General features: G+C 44.5%; 1 protein-coding gene across 3 annotated transcripts in view; it reads left to right on the forward strand.

Moving 5' to 3' along the window:
- The first annotated feature begins 25 nt into the window (after window positions 1-25).
- Window positions 26-24,463, forward strand: part of mute (gon-4 like protein muscle wasted) — a 44,994-nt gene continuing 20,556 nt past the window's right edge. For 2 of the 3 annotated variants that reach the window (XM_089545171.1, XM_089545173.1), the window contains exons 1-15: window positions 26-293; window positions 743-1,248; window positions 2,891-3,046; window positions 3,766-3,885; window positions 6,382-6,522; window positions 8,255-8,423; window positions 8,993-9,109; window positions 10,926-11,025; window positions 12,762-12,924; window positions 13,150-13,236; window positions 14,198-14,378; window positions 15,558-15,690; window positions 16,957-17,128; window positions 19,934-20,047; window positions 21,073-21,447. In XM_089545171.1, the coding sequence (XP_089401297.1) occupies window positions 236-293; window positions 743-1,248; window positions 2,891-3,046; window positions 3,766-3,885; window positions 6,382-6,522; window positions 8,255-8,423; window positions 8,993-9,109; window positions 10,926-11,025; window positions 12,762-12,924; window positions 13,150-13,236; window positions 14,198-14,378; window positions 15,558-15,690; window positions 16,957-17,128; window positions 19,934-20,047; window positions 21,073-21,447 (2,592 nt within the window). In that variant the 5' untranslated portion in view covers window positions 26-235. The remainder of the gene's footprint in view (window positions 294-742; window positions 1,249-2,890; window positions 3,047-3,765; window positions 3,886-6,381; window positions 6,523-8,254; window positions 8,424-8,992; window positions 9,110-10,925; window positions 11,026-12,761; window positions 12,925-13,149; window positions 13,237-14,197; window positions 14,379-15,557; window positions 15,691-16,956; window positions 17,129-19,933; window positions 20,048-21,072; window positions 21,448-24,463) is intronic. The other variant, XM_089545172.1, reaches the window with a different exon arrangement.

The raw sequence follows: 24,463 nt of genomic DNA on the forward strand, positions 1-24,463 counted from the left end.
TCGAGATTGTACACAGAAAGGCTCACGAAGCAACGCTAGCAACGCGGACGACGCGGAAATGTTTTGCGATCGCGCGAAACACGATCATTCGTATTTAACATGTTTATGAGTGCTGTGTTCAGCCCAGGATTTCTGCGGAACGTGTGTGCTTCTGTCAATAGTCGCCGATCATAGTCCGTGACCTAAACACTCGAGGCACGATCGTGGTTCGCGCCCGGCTACTTTCGAGATCAGAATGTCCAGCAGTTCAGACAACAAACTGCAAGAAGCGGCGGCTGACGCATCAATGCCCGGTAATTGTTGGGCATCTTACGGCGTTCTTTAAACAATGCATGCGGATGCCACGCATGAAATGTCTTGTGATGCTTACTCGCTTCCGAACGTGTTCTTTTTGAGGAGCGCTTCTTTATGGAGCGACTAGCATCACTATGTAGCAGATTGCAAGCACCATTTAAAGTTCCTTGGATACTCAGTGAAATTACTGCGTGCATTTTTTTGTGGCTGTGCCGAATCCGGCAGTGCGGACAAGCCTCAGCGTTGGGCGCGTGCATCTTGAGAAACTAGAAAGCGTGATGGGGATGACTGCACGCGCTTTCTACTGTGTCGAGATGAGCGTAGAAAAACTGATCGGCTAGCCCGGTTCGCCACTTCACTAAACTCTGATATTTGTGTCGTGCGCCTCATGGTGCGCTATGCTCAAGTATCTATCTATCGCTCAAGTATCTATCTATCTTATTTACAGGCGATGCCGAGCCTGGTGATGCAGTCCCAAGCACGCCGGAAAGGAAGTCAGAAACGCCGGACCCCTGCCTCGGTAGCCCTGTCTTGGGCAGTGCGCCGCTTGTGATCTGCGAGCCAGAGACGGCGGCAGCGACATCAGTGGAGTGTGGTTCGGAACCCCCACCAGACGCCGAGTATGTGTGTATCCCGTCGTCCGATGGCGAATACCACCTGGAAGAGATTCAGCCCACGCTTCCCGATGGTAGAGAAGGAGGCAGCGTCGCCTCTCCGGCGGACTCGACTCCGATGGATGCTGCTACCGCCTTTGCTGAGGCCAGCGGCGAAGGCGCGACGTCCGCGGGCCTACGACGTAAGCGTCCCAAGGAGGAGCGCAAAGGCAAGAAGAAGTGCAAAAAACCAAGGTGCGCTCAGGTGCAAGAGCCCTATGAGACGGATCTGGACCGTTTCCTGGAAGACACTGCGGAGAAGAACAATCTCACCGTGACAAACGTCAAGAACATCATACGGGTCTGGCATTTTTATGTCTTATCGCAGAGTGTAGGAAGTGACACTTCCAGTGAGATTTTTTTTTTAACAAGAAGGTAACGCTATGTTATTAGTTGGCTTTGATATTACTTATCGACTGCTCTATTTTCTGAGATACAGCGACATCGACTGTGGTGATCAGTTCACGATGAACATGCCTGAGTCATTGGGTTTGGGGTGTTGTTTCGGTTGCTCCTGCAACATCGGTTTCTCTAGCACAGATAAATTGACTAGCTGGTTTGGTATAAAATACATTTCAGAAAGCGCACGAGAAGGTGAAACTAAGATGGCCGAGACGGAGAAAAAAACGTGCCTTAGCACCTTGTCTTTGGCCATGTTTACTTGAGTAGTTTCTGAAATGCGTTTTATGTTTTTAAGTGTCTTGCAACTTATGAAACACAGTAGTTCAGCGTACAAACATTTATTCAACTGTCTGTATAGCTTATTTCGATTAGAGCATGATGCTGGACATGAGAAGACAGGGAAGGTTTGACTTTTGTGAACTGGAGCTTCTCTTTTGTTCTAAAATGCTTTCCTGCCTGCTGCTCAGCTCCATAGTGTTTTTTGTTGTTTTTTTTTTTTTAGTATACTTGAGATTTCTTCTGAGAAGCTTGGTCAGGGTACGCTTATATTGAGCTCACCAATTTTTGTGCTGCACCTCACACAAAGAGAATTTTAATTGCAGAAGGTATGGAATGAGTAGGTTAGCGTGTAGTGCAAGGCCAGTGTAAAAGGAATCCTGGAGCAGCACATAAAACACCTAAGCAGACTCCAAACAGCTTTTCTGCTGTCAACAAAGATGCATGTAGTCTTTTGTTGGGGTTTATCAAATGCTCTTTCGACATGGCAATAGTATCCCCCCTTCCTTTTGGGAGGGGGTATATAAAGGATGTGAGCATTAATGCTGCGAATTAGGCGTATTGGCACATACTTAGAAATATTGATGGTAGTGCAAAAAAGGGGTACAATGGCTCGTCCTTGTCTACTCTCCGTCCGTTGTCCCTTTGCTTGCGCTGCTGTCATTATTTTTAATTGTAAGCCACTAAACTGTATGTAGAACAATTAGTATAACCACTCTTATGGGGTGCTCTGATACCACAGTAAAAAAAACAGTGCACATTGCATCTTGCATTACTCTAGGTGCATGGTGACTGTGATAATGAAGGTGATATATAGAGGTTCATGATGTTCTTTTTTTTGCTACGAAATATTTTTCTTGGGGAGGGATATGTGGTGTACTGTCTGCCGCCCTGTACGAGATCTGCTGCAGGTATGCTTTTAGCGGCAGGATTTGCACGATTGCTTTGATGTGTACATCATATGATATATAAATAGGCCTGCAGGTGAATTCAGTTCACTAAATTCAGTTTAGTGGAACCAGCCCAGTCAACTCATTTGAATTCATTTTGATCACTTGGATTGAATTATTTCATTTGGACTGATGCACCAACTCCAGTGCACAAAAAGTATGAGCAAAAATGTGTCGATGCAGCTATTAAAAACATTAAAACGGAATAAATTAGTTTCCTTTTGTATATTTACAAAAAAACAAAAATCTGGCATATGGTGCAGCTTTGTTCTATGTGGTATGACAGCTGACCGAGTTGTTATTGCTTCATTTCAGAGGGTGGTGTCGAACACTCGCGTCCTTGCCATGCTACAAAACACCATGCTGTCTCATGTAGCAGCTGAAGAAACCGGATCTGACTTGAGCTCTTTGCCTTACGAGCCGAAATTTACAAGGGCCAAGGCAAGAGAGATCATGGAAAAGCAGCCTCACGTAAGTGTACAGTGAGCTACAACTCTAAGGAATCGCAAAATGTCTGAATGAAACTGCCAAAGACTTCTCTTTGTCACACCCCTTCTAGCTGTCAAGCATAGTTTTATTCCTGCCTCTGAATCCCTTTTCCTCGACAATCTGTGAGCCAACCTGCTTTCGGATTGTATTTGGAACACATGCACTTGATATCAGCAGAGAGCATCCATTAGCAGCGATGTCTGTGGCTCTGTTTTGTTTTGTAGCACCAAAATTCCTGCCTTATCAAATAATAACTTGCACGTATTACATGCACTTACTTTGCATAGCTAAGGTTGGACACATCCTTGTTTGCAGTATTTACACGATATATATATATGTATGTGTGTGTGTGTGTGTGCGTGCGTGCATGCGTGCGTGCGTGCGTGCAATGCAAGAAATATTGCTAACGCTAGGTTTAATCTTGCGATGAACTTAATTTACTAGTTAAAAATTAGTCACACTGTTGCATTACTACACCAAGCTTATTTCTTATTGTGACAACCACTCATATGGTGACCGATACTGAGGTTGACAAGACTCATGGCGGTTTGAACACTTTTTTTCTGACAAAAATCAAGGGTTTTATGTGCTTTCCCTGTATTGTGTAGAGGTCTCTGTAACCACTGCTTGTAGGCATGCCATTTGAATCTCTGTAGTGACTGCCCCTAACACTGTGCTTTCCAACATTCTCGTCGGCACAGCTCCTCTGGCAAGTGTCTCCGATAAAGCTGTCTGCACCAAGTGGCTCACAGCAACTTCTACAGCAGGAGTTCCCTGACGAGAGCAGTTCCGATGAAGAATACCACCCTGCGTCAGAAGAGGTGCGTGCCTGCCACAGCGGTGTGGCATAGCATGTTCCTGACTTCTCGAACTCTCGCCAGGAATTGTGAATTAGCAAGCACGGCCTACCTCAGACATGGTTAACCTTTTCCTGTCTTTGTCTATTCCCATCGATAGCCACCTATCAATGGCTTAAAATTCTTATCTTCTCGCTTTCTAAGTGCTCCTGGAAAGCTAGCATCATCCAGTGAGTAGTAGAGCTACTATTCTTTCAGTTTTGCTTTTCCGTTTCCTTTTTTTCACCACGCGGTGCTTTTTAAAACTTGTCTGGCATCCCCTCCGGAGTCACGTGATGAGCGCTCATAGTTTCCATGATTGGCGGAGATCGCTTATGGCGCTGCTCCTTGGAAGCGGTGCATTTTTACCGATTATGATGCATCTATGCGCAAGATTTTGAATGATGGCAGCAGTGATGTAGAATAAAACTTAGATCTACTTCCTGTGGACCCCAAGGTTCCCCCTGTTCTTCCTGGAGGTGCATCTCGGGGTCTCCAGCACAAGCACCAAAGAATTTGAGAAATACAGAAACTGTAAAACGTGCTGCAAGAAAAGATAAGACGAGCAGAAAAATTATTTGCTGCTGTTAACTTGCTAGACTGTTGAATATTACTTTAGTTTTCTGCATGTTAATTTTTAGCCCCACTGTTCTGCTCTGTGCCTGCCTAACTCATTGATCATGCTTTGCAGTTCATGCCTTTAGTGACTTAGCAAGGCAGTGTCATCAGCGAATCACAGATTACTTAGGTATTCTCCATTGACTCTTATTCCCAACTGTTCCCATTTCAGGCCCCGGAATACCTCCTGTAAACAGGCAGTGAATAGCATAGGCGAGATCGTGTCTCCCTGCCTAACACCTTTCCTTATTGGAATTTTGTTGCTGTCTTTATGGAGAACTATGGTAGTTGGGCAATCATTATACCAATATTTTCACATAACACTCTTCTACACCCTGATTCCATAATGCCTGCATGACTGCTGAGGTTTCTACTGAGTCGAATGATTTCTCGTAATCAATTATCCTATATATAGGGGCTGGTTATATTCTGCGCATTTCTCTATCACCTGATTGATAGTGTGAATATGGTCTATTGCCGAGTATCCTTTACGAAAGCCTGCCTGATCGTTTGATTGATTGAATTAAGGTTCTCCTGAACCTATTAGCGATTACCTTAGTAAATACCTTGTAGGCAACAGACAATAAGCCGATCGGTCTGTAATTCTTTAAGTCCTTGATGTCTCCTTTCTTATGAATTACAATAATGTTAGCGTTTTTTCAAGTTCTAGGTATGCTCGAAGTCACAAGGCATTGCGTATACAGAGTGGCTAGTTTTTCGAGCACAATCTCTCCTCCATCCTTCAACATATACTGAAATTTTTTACATTTGTTTGGTTTGTGTTAACGTTGGCGTTTTTATACAGATCATTACCAGTGTGGCTACAAATTTTTGTGTAAATTTTTTTCATCTTCGTCTTCTGTTTAAAAACATGCAGGTTGAGACTAATACCATTGGAAAGAGAATTTCTTCCTCTAAAATTTGATACTATACACTTGAGAATCGAGCATGCTCTGTTAAAAGCAAGAAATATGTGTTACACTGCACAAAAACTACTTTTCCCATTAGTGCTGTGCACAAAGTTTGAAACGAGTATGTCCCCATAGCACTGAATGCCTGTTTAAGTTCTTGCATTATTTATGATGCAAACAATGAACTGCCATCATGCTTGCCTTTTTCTTGGTGTTTTCTTCTTGTGCAGTTGTTGTGCATTTCTTTGAAATTGGAAGGAGGGCGAATCAAGGGAAGTGACATTGGAAAGGGATAAGGAATTTTCACGGGACTTACAAGTATGGTTCTCTTGAGGTGCAGAAGTTATTACTGAATGGTCATGGTTGTTTGTTTTGTAACAGAAGGGTAACTGTGCACTTTTGCTGACATGCCTATTATGCTTTTGTAATGAGATTTCGTTAAGAGAACACGTACTATGAAGCATTCTCGTAGCATGACCCTTCTCGATACGTTCAGAGAAAACACGCCACGTTGTTGTCAGGCTTTGGCTCTGACACAGTGAATTCCAATGTAACAGGCATTATTGAATGGCAACTGGAAGTGCTAGATGTGGAATTTATTGAATACAAGATTGGGGTTAGTTGTGAACATCTATGTATTGTATCTAGCAGCTATGTACTGCGGGTAGTACTTGTAATTTACCTCCTTTTTATTTCCTCTTGTTTGACAACTTCGTGTGTTTGGGTGATCAATTGAGCTCTTCGAATTCATTTTTTAGTATTTTTAACACCTGTTTTCCTTTCCTCTCTTAGCCCTTTGAGTCTTGACTGGAGGCTCCCTTGTGCCAGTTTATATTAGACACCACTGCATGCAGCACTGGGTCATGTTGTACTGCTTGGCAGCACATCTGTCAGCTTGCGGGCATGGCAGGTTTTCCTTTTTGATTCACAAGCGGTGGGGTGCCTTTTGCAGAGTGAGGATGAGACTGAACCACCATCCTCGGTGGCGACGACTGCCCCACCATCGCCACCTGCCTCGGACGTAGCATTGGAGAGCGCCGAAAAGCAAGAACCCAGCGATGCAGCAGCTGCTAGTTCTGCTGCCGCAGAAAAGGTAAGCACCACTTGTGAGGGGATAAAGGGGTGTCATAACAATTTCTTTGGTGCGGTTCAAGATAAATGCTTGCTATCATTTCAGCCCGAAACTGTGGGCTTTATTGACGTCGTCACTGTAGTAATGGGTATAGAATAGTATGGGAGCATTACAGGCAAATTAGGAAACTGAATCAAATGCAGCAGTAACCAGTGTCTGCTTTCATAAAACTTCACAGTTTTCACAGTTGCTAAGCAGTGGAGCTGATAATTTTCATCTAGGTGGTGCCATGGGCGCTTTAGAGAGTGACAAGCACTTTCTTACCCACTGACTAGGCCACCAGGAATGTCTCAAGCACTACAGACATCCTATTGCATGGCTCAGTGCTATTTGATGTTGCACAGAGCGGCTTGAGAGCTTTTGATACATGATTCCAATCTTGTACAAAAAAAACTCTGAACTCCAGGAACCATTTTTCAAAAGCTTACAGTCAGTGTTGCCACAAAGTTGATCTGCCACCTTGGCATAGTTGCACAATGCTCCGTATGCACTGCTAATGTTCAAGTCGACATCATTCACTATATTGCTTCGGGACGTTAAGCCTCAATAAACTGACTGACCGACTGGTTCGTTCTAGTTCATTGCCATTGCTGTGCCATTGCTATGTTATGTGTAACGAATCCAGCACTTTCCTTGTGACACCTTTATCATTAATGTAGGAAAGACCATGAGCTGCACCTATGCAGTGGTTGCACTGTTAATCAACCTGCCTCAATCATTGTTTCCCTGTATTTTTTATTTAATGCAAACCGCCAGTATTTCATGAGGGCTGTGGTAAACTCTGGAAAGCTCTGTGTCAAACAGTTTTCTAAGTCATGAGAAGAAAAAGTAAAATGTATTCCTCAAAGGAAAGGGGAAAGAGTTCGTTTACATCACATTGTTTTGTTTTTTTCAGTAAAGGTTCATTTTAATTGAACTTAAACTTCACTTTAAGCTGAGATGTGGCACCATAAATAAGGAAGGTTGGTTAAAGAGCCCTGATGCACTCATCATGCATCATGCAGCAGCTTCTGAAATCATTATTAGGATTTCTTGGCTCTTGGGTGTGGAGCAATTTGCTCTGTTGGGAAAAAGCCAGGCAGAGGTCATGTATGCTGATTGGTCACTGTTTCTCTAGAAATGCTTCAAAATTTCTTATAAAGGGGTGTTAAATATACTGTAAAATTTGAAGCAGTATTGACTGAAAGCCTAATGGCTTTATAGGAACATTTTTACACGTTTATGATTTGGCTTATATTTTTTCAGATGTTCAGAAAAGTCTAACAGGGTCTATTTGGTGTGATTATTGCGACATTTAGATTATTACTGAATTTACTTGTTTTATTTGGCATTTTAGTCGTGGATTGAAAAAGTCCTTCATAAAAGTAGTCCAATTTCATTACCTTGTGTTGCTGTGTTGCTCAGCAAATTAGTCGCCAGATTTTACTGTTAAACTTTTCAGATAAAATATTGTATTTTTCCTGTTACCTGCGGCTGGTATTATCGTGGAAGCACTTTGTTTGTAGCTATTGTTATGTGTAACTCTTTTTAATTTAGCTGTTACAGGTATTTCCGAGAACAGAGCCATTTATTAGCTGGGCACCTTCTTTCATCCCCTTTCAGCAACAATATTTTTCTCAGTGTGTGGGCTTTTATGTCAGGTTTAGCCACAATTAGTTTCATTCACTGCTAGTTGGCACGTTCCTGCTTTCAGGAAAGCGGCATTGCAGAAAGAACCCGGTCAAAACTGCCACTCCGCGATACACCTCTCGAGTGCATTGAGGCCCAGTTCATCGCTCCAGACATCACCACTGACATGTATGACACGGAGTGCGATGACGAAGAGTGGAAAGAATTCCTCTTCTCACTCATCAAGCCTTTTGGTAAGTGCGTCAGCTTCTATCGCTTTTCACTTGGTCCTTTACAAACGTGCACAGTCCTCCCACACTAAATTAGCGGGTGTGTGACTGAATTGTTTAGAAGACACCTTTGGCATGTGTACTGCTAAAAAGGCTCAATGTCCTGTTGAGGTTGGGAAGTTACTGTATACAGTGTGATTATCACAGAATAAAAAAAAAATGTGGCGGTTCAAATGTAGATTGCAGCTTTGTCGTATGAAGAATACATTCAAAATTGTGTAATAGAGCGTGCTACTGTTTTTTTTTTTCTTAAAGAAAGAGTGCCAAAATCATCAAGAGCATTTCTTCAGTGTCACTTGCCAGGAGTGTAGTTTTGTGGTGACGACGTAAAGCAGCTACTTTCTGGTGCACATGACGTGATATTGACAACAAGGAAATTTAGGTTCTTGGTCAACGAATGCAAATCTTGGACGCTGATAAGCTCCGTCTAGGTGCTTGAAGAAAAATACGATGCTGGTTTGTCATCTTTTGATCCATAGCTAGAAACTTTGTGATGGTAGAACACAGGTGCTATGCATGCCTGGTTTTTGCAGAGCAAGAGGACAACCATGAAGATGACGTTGAGGACCCTGAGTACACCATTCAAGAGGAAGAAGATGAGAATGACGACTCATGGGACATTCGCAATGACCAAGCCGTCAAGATACCACGTAGGCCCCATTTTTCCTTCTCTGGCAGTTTTCTACTCTCCGAAAAGTACTGTGTGATGTCACGAAATAGGCGTTGCTAGCTATCTACACATCCATTATGCTTGTGACAGTCGGTTCATTTTCGTTGTGTTATATATACAGTCGACGTCCGGAAATTCGGACGCCTGATTTTTCGGACATGCTTGATTATTCGGACTTTTTCGCGGCACCGCGACATGGCCCATAGAGCCAATGTGTAAGAGCGCTTGAAATTTCAGACGCACCGCAACTTACCACTCGATTTTTCGGACCTCGTTCGCACTCGCCGCCAGTACCCAAGCCGCCATATAATGTGTACAGTGGAACCTCATTAATTCAGACTGCAGGAGATATCGAAAACTTGATCAAACAAAACGAAACTCAAGCTTAAAGGGAGCCTCTGAAATTCTGCGCGAGTCGGCACATTGCGCTCGCGTGTTTTCGAATTCGTACTGTCCTTGAATGTCTTCCACCGCACGAACTTGAACCGTAGTCTGAGTTCACGGAACTCATCTGTGCCGAGTCTTTAGTCCCGAACACGGAATGCGAATACGATCGCGGAGGCTACGCGCACGCCGTGGCCTCCGCGATCGAAGCGCGCTTCGGGTGCGCCGCCGGATCTTATCGCGGCCGCGATCTGCTCCGGCGCTGCGCCGTTCGTGGAGGCCACACGCGCGCACCGGAGCTTCCAAGTGCCGTCTATGGATGGCGTTGTGATCATTATCATCAACATTTTTCTCGGTCGCGATTTTCCGCTGTTCACATCGGCATCAGTATCGCCAGCTCCAGCCTTTCGTGGCGTGTCAGCATGCGTGTTAGCGCGTTCGCCGTGATAGTGGCTTTCGCGTGCTGCCGCCGAGCTTCACAGTTTTAGCGCGATGGGCAAGCACCTTAAGCTACACGGCTGGGAATTAGCTCTCAAACGCGGTCGGTAAGCGTGCGGCGGGCGGGAAATTCGACGTGGCCGAGAAGTGCGTCCTATGATGGTGCAACCAAAAGAGAAACACAAGCTGCAAAAAGCGCGCTTTCCGAGTCAAGCCGTGAGAGTTTCCTGAACTGGAAGAAGAGCTGCTCCTCTATGTGATGGAATTTCGGAACAACGGCTACGCGTTGACAGCGGACATGCTGCGCGGCTTCTTTTGGCATGAGCGTGCACCAGAGCGCAGCACCAGCTCAGGAGTCTAAATACTTTGCGAGTGACGATTGAACGTAGAATAAATGTCGCTCATTCCCTGGTTGGTGTGTTTTCACTTTAAAAAAATTTTTTTTCGCATATCGCGTGTATGGGCCGCACCCCGAAAATTGGCCCTCGAATCTGGAAAAAAAAAAGTGCGGCCCTTATACGCGTTTATACGGTATTTCGCGTGGCGAAATATAGTCATAAGGAGCTTTAGAATGTGTGCAATACAATTGGCCGCTTTCTCCGGCATAGTGGTAATAAGCTCGTGATTTTTTCGGTGAAATTTGATTTTCTGGACTGCCCAATTTTTCGGTCGTTTTCGCGGCCGCTAGAGAGTCCGAAAAATCGGTCGTCGACTGTAGTCACTTGTTCACTTTAGTTGTGCTGTATTCACTTGTGAAGCAAGTTTTTGTTTAGTTTTTCTTGTTGTTTTTTTTTTTTTTAATTCTACTTATGTGGATTGATAGTTTTGATATTGTTTCTCATGCATGTTCCCTTTCCATTTCACCTACTCACTTTTCCCACAAATTGGGTCTTGAACTTCCAATGTTCGTGACAGGCGCTGCGAATAACAGTGGTGGCTATGCATGAGCATTCATGGCCATCTTTTTTCTTCAGAGAAAGAGGTGAGCGAACTGATGACTGAGCTCATGCAAGTAGCAACACGTGAGCTTTTGGACAATGAAGAAGAAGACGAGTCTCCATTGGGCCAAGTCAAGTAAGCATAAGTCTCATGTTCAGCCCTGCATAGGTGCCATAGTGGCATACACCGCCATTGTTTTGTTGCTTTCAAATGTAGAAGGATGTTTTCTCAGCATAGTATTGTCTCCAGGGGTGGACATAGATGACAGGTGAGATGTTGTTCAGACCACACATGTTAGCCACGGTGCTCTTGGCCAGTCATCCCTTGCACCAATAAACTCAGAACCGTCATCATCATTATCAGTAGGGGGGACATGTTAACTAGCAGTAACTAAACCCTGGCAGTGAAACTTTTTAACTATATTACAGTTAGGCCGCTCGTTGGGGATTAGAGACTTGTTGCGCACCATCATTTGTGGTCATATCAGGTAGTCTTTTTGAAAATGAGATTCTCATCAGCGCTGGAGTGCAAGGAATTCTGGCTATTCGGGTGTGGAAAACTGACACCAGCTAGCCACAGCACTTACACTTGCCACACCCACGAGCACACATCACATGATGGTGTGGCACACATGCTGGCACACGCGTGGCACACATGCTGTCTTGGTGCTACTTGGAATTTTTATTTGTTTAGCTGATAACGCAATAGATGGCGCATTCACGCATCTGCTGTCTATATTTGCACTCTCAAAAGTGCCTGCAGTTACTCCTGTAAGATAATTTCTGCAAAAATGTGGAATAAAAAGAAGCTATAAGAGAAAGTATGGAGAAGCTTGCTAGAAAAATTTTTAATGCTTCTGAGGCTGCATTTCATAGACGATGGGCGAATTAAGCAGCCCTCAATATTATTATGAGTAAAAGAAGCAGAATTCTTTAAATTGGTGGCATGTATCTGAAGTGACAAGTTGTTATCATTGTCTCTGGAACATTTCCTTGCTGCTTCTTTCTGCGAAAGTTGGTGGGTTTTTAACTTTTTAATCTCCTGCTCTTGCATTAAAATTTTAGTTGGGAGTGAGTGCGGTCGTGCATCGTGTTGCTTTTTATGCGTAGCATATTGCAATCACTCAGTTCAGCCCTTGGGCGCGGCCGGGCAGCCACCAAACCACATGACGTGACGTCATGACGTCACCAAACCACGTAAAAAAAAATAATAATAATAAAAAGAAAAAAAGAAAAGGACGGCTGAGCATGGTGGCGATTGCAACCGCCCCGTTTCAAAGGGGGCGCTCCTATCCATCCATCCATACGTCACGGAGGAAAAGCTGCTGAGAAAATCGAGTGCTGCCAAGCAATACCTCGCGCAAAAAGACCGCGCAATATGCAACGCATTCTTGGCTTAACCAAGCTAAGCCTGGGCATTTTTTTTTATCGTGGACTGCCAGAGAGTCTAGATCTGGTCTCTGGTTAAGTTGTTGTGACTGTGGTCTTCTCTCTTGAGAATAGTCTTCATTTTGCAAAAGCTGCTGTCGGACTAAATATGCTTATAATTGCAACATTTTCTTCATAGTGCGTCAATAGAGTTTTGGTCGCATTTTTCCGGTTGTCGTTTCTTTCGTTATTGCTCTCATATGTAACAGCAGATATTAGCACTGAGTTTTGTCTGTTGTGGGAACTCTTTCCGGCATAGGCGACGACAAACAACTCTCTCACTGCCAGTTTGATGCCATGAACTACCGACCAGCCTAGACATCCATTTTAGCAGACTTCATTGCTCAGCGTGCCACATGCCACTGTGTACTGGCTACACAGCTGGCCTTTACTGTGCTGGTACTCTTCGGCCTGTACCACATGTTGTGTGCTCTGTGTACACAGCAGGCTGACGCCAGCCAAGGGAAGTACAAGCATCCCCACAATCGGCTCTGCGGATCAGTCTGAAGCAGAGATTTTCTTGGAGGCAACCGAGAGCGTGCAAGATGAGATCATGGCCCAGCCCACGCCTCGCCAGATACAGCAACTGGAGGAGCAGATGAGAATGGTAATGCCACATATTGTTGACCGGGGAGGGTAGGGGATGAAAGTTTGAGTATTTTTTAGGTGCACTGGAGATACAATGGAAAAAGTGCTACAAGTTGCATTTTTCTTTGTCCTGAGACATTTGTCTCAACTGAGCTGTGCATGTCGTCTAATGTCTGCTGTTTTGCTCATGTTGCCAGTGCAGTACTAACATGGATGAACAGCTTCTGTGCATTTTGCTTTGCAGCATGTCCAGCTTTTGGCCCAGATGTGCGTGCTGTGCAGCTATAGCGAACACCTGGCCAGCAATTTCGAAATGGCCCAGACACTTTTGGTAAGTGGGGGAATTTGCTCATTGGAGTCGCTTTAAGAAGAAGAAGCGGAGTAGAGTTCATCTGTGCCGGCAGTTGCCCGGTTGGAAAATTTCTTAATGAAAAATAGGCCAGGCAGGAGCTGGAGACTAATGTGGTCCTCCTCCTTTTCCTCGATGACTGACCACGCATGGGCAAAGTTCTGGTCTGCCGACCTCATTGCATCCTTGATCTTTGCCACAATGTCACATAAACGGATGACCTCTACCTGCTGGCAAAGTTGGGCCACATACGCATACTCTCTTGAGCTTCAAGCTGTGTAGTTATTGTTCTCAGTATCTCACTTTTAATGCGAAAGCATTAAATGTCCCATTAGCTCAAAAGCCGGCGTCCATTGTTGTCCATGGCACGAAATTCCTCAGTGACGCCTACAGCAAACAAGAAAAAATGAAATTTCTTCTGAAGGTGCGGGGAATTGATTGTAAGGCAACCTTCGGATTGTAAGGCAAGCACGCAACCCATAGGCCACAAAACCGCTTTACTTCTTTGCGTATAAAGGTGAACCTAGCGTATGCATTTCCTTAGGAGTGTGTGCTAATGAGTAGGTGTGTCATTAGAAAGGAAAGAATCTTTAATGGACCTCGCAACAGAGCTCATGATGAGACAATGCATTCGCGTTCAAAGCATGTAAGCAGTCTTAAGTTCCCTCCGTATCTTTTTCATACCACTTTCAGACAGCATAGTGTTTGGTTTGCGAAGCCGAATGCTTTGTAGTCTCATATATGGCTTTTAAGTCTTTTGAAAATACCACGTAAGCATAAAACAGGCGATTGGTTAGCAGCAGAGGATGGAGTACTAGAGCGTCACAGCAGTATCATCTGGTTTTCATCTGCTGGATAACAGGGTTGGGTCAGAGAGAGCGGTAAAGGTGCGATTACGTGCTAAACTGGTGTATGCCCATGCCCGCCGGTGACCTGTGTGCAGCGAGAACTGGCGCGCTTTGCATCGCGGCCGATGTCACCTCCTGAGAGGCAGTCGCTGTTCATGGCGTGCAACCTGCAGCCAGCCGTGCAGCTGTTGAACAGCATGCCTCACCGATGCCCAGGGGGAACGCCGGTCAAGATGAGCACCCGCACGCTCCGCCGAAACAAAGTGAAGAGCCAAGGTCAGTCATGTCTGGTTTTTGCACCGTTTTTCACTGTGCCGCTATCTGTCTAGAAGATATTGTATGTGGTTAGTGTGTATGGTTAAGTATTGTCTATGGTTAGTCAAACCTAGGCCACAGCAGACACATTTTATCTGGTATTTGCACTGCTGTCACTGTGTCACTATCTGTTTAGAAGATATTGTCTGTGGTTAAGTATTGTCTATGGTTAGTCAAACCTAGGCCACAGCAGGCACGTTTTGTCTGGTATTTGCACTGTTGTCACTGTGTCACTATCTGTTTAGAAGATATTGTCTGTGGTTAAGTATTGTCTATGGTTACTAAAACCTAGGCCACAGCAGGCACGTTTTATCTGGTATTTGCAGTGTTATCACTGTGTCGCTATCTGTTTAGAAAATATTGTCTGCGGTTAGTGTCTGTGGTTAAGTATTGTCTATGTTTAGTCAAACCTAGGCCACAACAGACACATTTTGTCTGGTATTTGCACTGTTGTCACTGTGTCACTATCTGTTTAGAAGATATTGTCTGTGGTTAAGTATTGTCTATGGTTACTAAAACCTAGGCCACAGCAGGCACGTTTTATCTGGTATTTGCAGTGTTGTCACTGTGTCGCTATCTGTTTAGAAAATATTGTCTGCGGTTAGTGTCTATGGTTAAGTATTGTCTATGTTTAGTCAAACCTAGGCCACAGCAGACACGTTTCGACAAAGATAAAGTACAAAAACAGCTGCTTATTGTGCGGTGCCAGTGCACATTGTAGTACCTAGGTGGTCAACTTTCCTCCACAGTGAACAGTCCTCCACAGTGAAATTTTTTGTGGTCCACGGGAAGCTTCAGGGCATTAAACCTGCGTGCTATTATATTGCTGCTACTGTATAATTATTTTAACATTAAAAAGAAATTATCATTTTCAGTTGCTGATTATTTTGTAATGCAGATGCAGATATAACTTATGGTGATTTTTTATTTCAGCTAACTTTGTTAAGAGTAGATTTGATTGTAGCCACTTGCCATTTCCTAACATTTTCCTGCTTCAGACCCTCGAATAAGTAGAGGTTTTAGATAGCTTCAGCTTGTAAAGTTTGAATATTTCGTCGGCTTCCCTGGTGGTCTTGGAGCAAAAACAAAGAAGCGGCGAACCGTCTTTGAATAGAGCCCTCTCTTCCCACTTGTTCACAGTGCCAAGTCATGCACGAGACGTACTGCTTGACAATCCGGTGTTCATGTACCCGCACCTGCTGCCCTTGAGTCGTATGTACAGCCCACTGCACGACCCGTTGAAAAAGGTCATCTTCTTCCCCTCCGAGGACCAGTTGCGTATTTTTCCTCCACTTGATTGCATTCAAGATGTTAATCCCACAAGTTCTTTTATATCCTGTGTAATACGTCTATAAAGGAATATTGGTCATAATGAATCTGGACACTAATAATGCAGACTTTTATTTGCCAGTTTATTGATCCTTTTATAATCAGCAGCACAGACAAAAGCTTGCAATGAGGAACAAGAAGCGTTAGTAGAAACTGTCTTGGGAGGTTAATTTACTCAAAGGGTTAGCTTATCTTTAGTGTACCATTTGTGCTTATATTGCAGTTTTCGTGGGATAGCACGGTTAAGAAACTCTCAATTCTGCATCCATTTTTTTTCTATAGTCCTCTCCATGTGTTTTACTCAGGTTGTTTGCAAATGCTTTTATAACAGTGTTTCTTAATTACCCAGTAGTTGCTGTTTGACATCTGACCAGTATTGTGTAGTCCTCCTTGTAAAACCTGAGCACGACTTGCTATTGTTGATTAGGACCAAAAGTTAACATTGTGCATCAGTATTACTGGTTTTGTTTTTCGAAGTCATGCTGCTAGTATTTAATTTTGGGACCTCCTGGATGCTAACTATATTTCATTCATGCCTTATGCAATAAAACCTTGTTGATTCGAAGTCATTGGGACCGCAGAAAATATTCGAATCAGTTGGGTTTTTGAATTAACCAGTCACGGAGAAAAAAAATGTAACCCAGGCAAAAAATTCGTGGGAACATGCTACCTTTAGTGGATGAACTTCACAATTAACATATACTGCCACATAAAAGTCTTCGGCCAAACAGGTACGCGGCAAAATCAAGATTGGGCATTCCTGCGTAGCACCCTAGATTTTCGAATTAACCAAGCTGTTGCAGGCCGCCGCTTCGAAATATCCAGTCAAATTTTCATTAGAAATTACGGCACCACAGAAATTCTTCAAATTGACTGGGATTTCAAATTAACCGAGTTTGAATTATCAAGGTTTTACTGTGTATACCATGCTTGACATTGCGCTGACTTGGTAATGATAATTTTATGTGGTAAGCTACTCAAGGTACTAATAATACTTTTCTGGCAAAAGCATGTTTCTTCAACTCTTTCAAGTTGCTAAAAATTTTAATCAAAAAGTCATCAGATACAGCTGTGGTCATCCTTGCTGGTAAAGATTACCAGCCCATTCATAGCCTTTGGGGAGATCGACTTTGAATTTTCAATGTTTGAAGTGCCATTGAGCGCAGTGACGAAATCCCATTAGTCAGTTAATGCCTGCGTTTTCCCACAGCCTGCTAGCCCTGGGCCTGGAGCAGTTTGTGCCACCCCGATGCTGCTCCTTCTCGACCGCCTATCTGCGCCTCATCCGCACTTTTCTCCTGCCCGTGAAGACTGAAGTCCAGATTAAGGTTCACGTGAAGAACATCATCTACAAGAAGGTTGGCGAAGAGAATGCTGTGAAGGTACGGATTTCTACCCTTTATTTTCTGTTTACTTCTTTCGCTAGTCAACTTTCTAGCTTGCAATGTCACGTACAGAACAAGGAAGCTGCAGTTTGGACACATTGTAGCATCAGTACTGTCTTTTGTGTGTTTGTTTGTTTTTTCTGCTTCTATAAGCTCTATGCATTATTCGGAGTTCTTTAATATTGCTGTGTTCTCATTTAAGTGTTGCTATCTCTAATTGTTTTTCACTACCTTGAAATGGTTTGAATTTTCTACATTCGTGAGGAAAAAAATCAATGCATTATGCGTTCATTAATTTTTAACTGTTTTGTCCACTAGACCATCGGCTTAGACTAGTTGTTTAGCCATGTTTTTCAAGCGAACGATGTGCAAGAAATGATGGACAATCCGTCTTTTGTGCGAGTGATCTGCATGTGCACAAAACCCTAGAGACAACGTGGTGAAACGATCTGGATGGCGTTGCTCCGTGCCGCTCCCATAGGAAACACATAGGAAACAACCAAAATGGCATCGCCACTGCCAATTGTTCACATGCACTTATGAATGACCAACATGTGAGTGACGCTGAACACTTCACGAAGAGCTGAACTGCAGAAAGAGCTCTCATGTGAGTTCGTTGCTCGGGAAAGCAACAGCACGGAATCAACGGCGGTGGTGTAGCAGTCCAGGACACTGCTGCAGCCTGGCGGTCACTTGAACTAATAACTATCACCTCTCACTTGGCTCTGCCCACAGCTGCGTTGACACACCTGCTCCGACTTCCGTGCATGTTGTAGTTGCTGATGTTGGCAAACAGCAAACGATTCACAAAAGGGTCATGAATTAGCTGAAGAAATGTTTACAGACTCTACTCATTGAATAAATATCTACCTAGAGAGAGCACAGTCTCTTCAAGAAATTAGAGGTGAAGGTTTCAGCATGATAGCTCTAATGTTTGTTTACATAGTTGCTTAGAAAAAGCCACTCCATTGTGGTGAACAATGTCTTGACATTTGCAGCAATAGATATGTCTTGACATTTGCAGCAATCAATCTGCTTTCGCGATGCAATAACACTAGAAGAAGTTATGATACGGCCGCATTGTCGACATCCCGTTGACCGACGACGCTGATGTCGCGTCCTGTGGTCTGATACAACTCAAGAACAGAGTGACTTTTCCCAGTCAAAGGACACCCTCCAGCCATTGGGGTCGGCCGAGTTTCATGAACCTGTTAGTGGGACAATGCAGGGAAGGGACTATCCCGGACCATGGAGGGGGTGGACTATCCCCTTTCATCTGCCACTCCCTGCATTTTCATGCTAGCAGGGTTATGAGAATCGCCCGACGCCATTGGCTGGAAGGGGGGTCCTTTGAGGGGAAAAAGCGACTGCGTTTTTGGGTTGTATCTGACTATAAAAAAGCTGCATTTCCAAAAAAAGCGCGCCGATTCAGTCCATCTGCCTGCAGCGCCATCATTTAAAATGCAACTCCAGCCCTGAGGTTTTCGTTCTTTTGTCTTATACTTCTGCCTTTTTTTTTTTTTCGGCTGTTCTCATTGCTAACATACACAAAACATACATTCATTAGTTCGCTGACCTGTGGTCACCTTCCACTGCACTTTGCGGCACTCTTTTTCTTCTTTTGAGTTAAACAGTACAGCCCGTAGCGCAGTGTGCTTTTGAGCGTTTTGTGCTCTGCTGCCGTCTAGTTTGTATCCTAATGGCTTGCTTATGTGCAAAAAGTGGATTGTGTCTCTCGTTCTCTTTCATCTTTTCTAAATTCTGTTCACTTCAAGAACCTGGTTTGTTGCATACATATATATACATGCACATACACATGTGCATGTGTATGCTTTTTACATTTTAGTGCGTGTATATCTTTTTCTGTGCTGTGTGTGACCTTTCATTTGTCACAGAGGATTGGCAGTGTGTTAGGCATTGCTTTTTTGTCATCTCCCTCGAAAGCGGCCTTAGGTTTTCGGTGCAGGATTTGGGTTTTAAGTAGGGGTGTGCGAATATTAAAATCTTCGAATACGAATCGAATACGAATACTTGGCTCCGAATATCGAATCGAATATCGAATAATCAAGGACAGACGCATTTAACCACTACAAAACATTTATTTGAGCACCGAAGAACATCACAGTTCAACTATCGATGATTAAATGAACACAAAAGGTGTGTGTGGCTGCACAAAAAGTATCAGTCTCGAACATTATTCTTAGAAGAGTGGAAATATCAGAGAAGATGGCTGGTACACAGCATTGATTAAGGCTAGCTTGCCATCAGCATGAACGCGCGTTGCTGGGCTGAACATGAAAGGTTGTCGTGAAGGAAAACCCGCTGCTCCACATGGTCAGGCAGAAGTAGTTCCCTTCTGGCTGAAACGACTCCTCCAGCCACAGAAAATGCCCTCTCACTTGGCACTGAACTGGCACGTATTGCGAGGTCGTGCACAGCTCTGACTATACCAGCTTCGCAGGTATAGCCACAAAGAAGCTCACCAGCGCAGTCAGCTACGGCATGGCCCTTGGAGGAAGGAATGCGCATTGCTGTGGGCGCCGCCTTGTAGTTGTCTCTGTCAATAGGGCTTGCGGACCGAAATGAACGCCGGTGCTCACATTGAATATTCGGCTAGATACGAATATTCGCGTCGGGTCGAATATTCGAGACAACATGAATACTTGGATTTCGAATCGAATTCGAATACTAAAAATAAAATATTCGAATTATATTCGAAAATTTCGAATATTCGCACACCCCTAGTTTTAAGATTCCTTATTGTTTATTGTTTTTATCTGCCTTTTTTGTGTGTAATTTCAGTACTGGCATGTGCACAAGGTCGCTCCGCCACTGGTGTGGGAACCGCACCCAATCGACGCACAGAACGTGCTGCCTCCATGCAAGCGGCTACCAAATACGCTTCCCATGTGGATGGTTGGTACCCTTCTTTCCTGTCATAGAATGGCAATAAAGCACTTCGTGTTGTTTTTAGTTGCACAGCAGCAGAGAAACCGGGTTATACGCTGACATTTTATGAAACGCACGGTGCAAAACTTCGATTAAGGTAAAAAATAAATGGTAGGGTAGGTGTTAACCGCAGACTGATCCTTAGAAGATCAATAATCTAGCAGCTCAAGGCATATCACCTGATGGTACAAATGTAAATGAAATATGTGGATAGATTCACGTTAGTATATGTTCACAATTTACAGAGGATTGCGTAAGAGCACTGTCATGAGCACTTGAAATGACACCATTGTTGTGGTCGGGAATTCCAGCAAAAAACCTAAAGGTAATTGAGTGGTACTGTTGTCCTTTACGTTTACATTGTCATATAAGCTTCAGTTGCCACTGTAGTTTTTCTGCAGGAATTCTTTAAATTAAGAAACTAGGCAGTTCTTGTGCAGAAATTATGAGTGAAATTTCTGGAAGTGCAAAAGGTATGTAAAGAAGGTTGGTGGTATCTGTGATAAATTAGTGCAGTGTAACTCATGTTAAGAATTTTTGTTTCTTTTTTTCGTTGTAGTGTGCATCTTTGGCACTTCATAATCTTAGCTGGAATTTGTCTGTAGTGTCTTCCCCTGTTTTGTGTACTTGTGCAGTCTTGTGTGTTTTACAGAGAACTACCAGTCATTCAGGGGCAGGGTTAATCAGAGAGATACGAGAGAGTCCTTTGTCCTGCAGTGGGCATAGTAGGGTTCGTGATGATGATGATGGCCAGGCATTCCAGCTTGCTGTCTTGTGACTAAAATTCTCCGACTGAATTTGATTCTTTCCACACCTTTATAGAGGTTCCTTAGGCAGCTTGGACACTCTGTACAGTTCAAAATTTCATGTGAAGCTGTCACGTTTGCGTGAATTCATTGAAGTGGCCGAGTGACCAAGGCCTTCATGTGCCCACACACTTTGTCAGAACTGCGCAACTTGTGCAAGCCGCTGTCTTACCCACCTCTCTGCAGCAAATGCACCTCGCCTCGCGTCCCTCACGCCCCGCACGGCGATCGGTGGCTGCATCAGGAGGAATGCCCACTACTCCGCCACGAATCCAGCCGGCAACCAGCCCGCTTTCCGGCGCAACCGTAGTCTGCCCTTCCAGCAGGCTCCTAACCATAGGCGGCACCGTTGTCGTATCACCGCCGGTCATCTCGGCACCGGTGACGCTGACCCTGTCGCCTGCTCCGGCCCCTCGGCACACGGTGGTCTCGCCGCTGAAACACATCTCCCCCATCCTGAAGAAGTACAGTCAGTATGGCCGAAAGATCCTTCTCAAGATGCCTGTCAAAAAGCGGCTCTGCTATGACAAGGAGCCCTCCACATCGGCCGCTGCTGCCCCGGTAAGCGTTCATCTTGTAGGAAAGCAGACAGGCAGGCTTGCTGGTGCTGTATGTGAGGTACTGCGCTTTAGCAAAGCCCAAGAGACTACAGTATGTAAACTGATTACGTGAAGTCATCTAACAATGACTATTGAACATTATGCTCTCTCTACATTGTTCACAGTATGCAGAAGACAATGCAGTAGTATTGTGCAATGTTGTTAAAAAGGCCCCATCAAACTCCGTCTAATTTTTAATCCAAGTAAAAATCAATCCTATGATGTTTTCTGGCTACTTTTTATATACAGTAAAAGCTTGTTAATTCGACACTGACGGGACCGCGAAAAATTGTCGAATTATCGAATGAACGACAAAAAACAATGTTTGCCGCAACAGGACGTACCTTTATTTGGCAAAGAAATCTATTATCGTCGTCTGCTTTTTCGGAAGAATTTTAGCGACTACGATAGCTCTAACAGCTGCCAGGTGCTCCACGGCACACGCGCCGTCGGGGATTTGTTCACAGAAGTCCTCCCGCACGGACAAGGCTTCTTTCACCGTGCACTTCGGCATTTGGGACAACTGCTCACAATCGTCACCTTCCGACGAATCGTCGTTGTCAGCGCCTGTCACTTCAATTATTTCATCCTTGGTCAGCTGACAGGACACAAAGGCGAGGCGCACTGGCACTGCGCGCTACCCACCCAAAAGCAGCCCGGGGAGGAGGTGAAGCGAGCGCGGCTCTGGCCGCTTATCTGTTTTTTTCAGCCAGCGTCCGCTTCGGTGGACGCGGTTGTTGCTGCGAGGCGCGTCTTATCATTTCTCTTTATCTCTCCTCTGATCTTTTAACTCCCCTCTGTCTGCACGTGGCAGCGGTGGTGGCTCGACTGAGCCAGTAGGCAGGCCCGTGCAATTTCCTGTCACCCTTCTCTCAGTCGCAACAAAACAGCAACAACAAGCAGCGCAGTAAACACGCTGTCAAAGCGCGCAATTACCAAAAAAGGGGGCCTTAAATAACCGCGATCGTAGCGACTGCTGTGACACAACAAAGCACAAAAAAAAAAAGACGCCAGCTGCTTCGGCGCCGCTAACCTCGCTTCCCTCTCTCACGCTGCTGATGACATGACCATACGGCCTATCAGCCGTACAGTAGCTAGCGCCACTCATGGCAGTGTTTTTTTCTTTTTGCTCTCGGGGCACCGGCTTAGCGGGCTGCGGAGTGACGTCGAATTAACCGACGCGCGGCAAAATTTGTTCGAATTAACGAGAGTTTCGCCCCATAGACTCCTATGTATAATTGTAGGGACCTCGCGTGTTCGTCGAATTATCCGATTTTCCGAATTAACAGGGGTCGAATTAATGAGCTTTCACTGTAGATCTTTATCCGCCATCAAAAAATGCAATTAATTTCCTAAAGAATTGAATTTAGAACTTTTCCCGCCACTGGTTTCGAACTCATGATGTCAAGACCAAAAGGGACACCGTGATCCCCGTTTGGGAGTTAATGGTGGCTTAGTCTAGCCTTAGGAATCCATGTAGCAGGAACTTGAAGCACTCAATTTTCCTTGTGAAAACAGCTTGGTGGTGGTGGTGACACCTGTATTTCATTTTTCTGACCTATCCCAGCTTATAAAAGCTCTGTTTTCAGTGAAAATAGTGTCTTTCTTTGTCGTCGCATAGAACAACTTCAGTTCATCCTCATTGCCTCTTTAACCTGCCTGTAGTGATGCTAAAGCTGTAATGAAGACAAAGTGCTGTTACAATTTATCCGGGACAGCACAGCAAACAAATATAGCTAGCATTGTCAGAGCAACAAAATTCTGTAGCATAACACAACTTCAAGATGCATTGCGAAGCAACAAAAATACCGTATAAATGCATGTAAGGGCCACACCCTGTTTTTCCGAAGGAAATAGTATAATAATAAAAAAAAAAATCCGTTTAAGGGCCAAACTTTCCACAACCCACGTGGGAATTGCCTTCGAAATGCACTTCTCGCACAGGAGTTTCCAGTTGCTGCCCACAGATGGCGCCCGTGGCCGCAGGTCATCATCATCATCACCGTCAACTTTTTCCTCCGCCACGGTGCTTCACCGTAGTTGTGGCTTTCATGTGCTGCCGCCGAACGTTGCAATTTTTAGCTCGATGGGCAAGCACCTTCTGCTCGCAAACAGAGCAGGCGTGCGGCGGGAAAGAAATTCGACGTGGACAAAAAGTGCGTCCAATGATGGTGCAACCAAAAGGGTGCAATGAGGAATACAAGCTGCAAAAAGCGCACTTTCCGAGGCAAGCCGTGTAAGTTTAAACTGGAATGAGAGCTGCTCTTCTATGTGATGGAAGTGCAGAAGAATGGCTATGCATTGATAACGGACATGCTGAGTGACTTCTTGTGTGATGAGCATGCACAGGGCACAGCACCAGCTCGAAGTCGGAAGGCTCTACGAGTGACGATTGAATGTAGAAGAAATGCCACACATTCCTCGATTGATGCGTTTAATTTAAAAAAAAAAAATTTTTTTTTTCACACATCGCATTAAATGGCCGGACCCCAAATATTGGCCCTCAAGTCTAGAAAAAAAAAGTGCGGCCCTTTCACGCGTTTATATGGTATGTTCAGGAAAAAAGCATTTGAAGTCAGAGAAGACATTAGTTTCGGATCACTTTTTAGTATCTTGCATCTGTTGCAGTCGTGTCAGGTGGGGGTTGGCAGTGGGGCATGCTAGCTGTAGAAAGTCGCAGTGTCTGTGATGGCCTTTTGGGAATTGTAATCAGAGGACACAGGTGACAGCAGATGTCAACTGCTCTGAATCAAAATCTTTGCACCTTGGAGAACTCCCTTAAATACATTGCATAAATGCTTCTCGTCATGCCAACTCGCATCAGGTGCATCAGCTTTCGCATGGTTTGTCCTTGTCGTCCATCCCATCTAGATTCTCTCCACAAGCTGCAGTGACTTGAGGGAAAACCAAGCCAAAGAAAACCTGTAATGCGTAGGGTTGATGCTCTTGTGTTAGCAGTCCACCACCTCTGCATTCGT

Source organism: Amblyomma mixtum, chromosome 5 (assembly GCF_055824585.1).
Source record: "Amblyomma mixtum isolate Tamu chromosome 5, ASM5582458v1, whole genome shotgun sequence".
NCBI lineage: Eukaryota > Metazoa > Arthropoda > Arachnida > Ixodida > Ixodidae > Amblyomma > Amblyomma mixtum.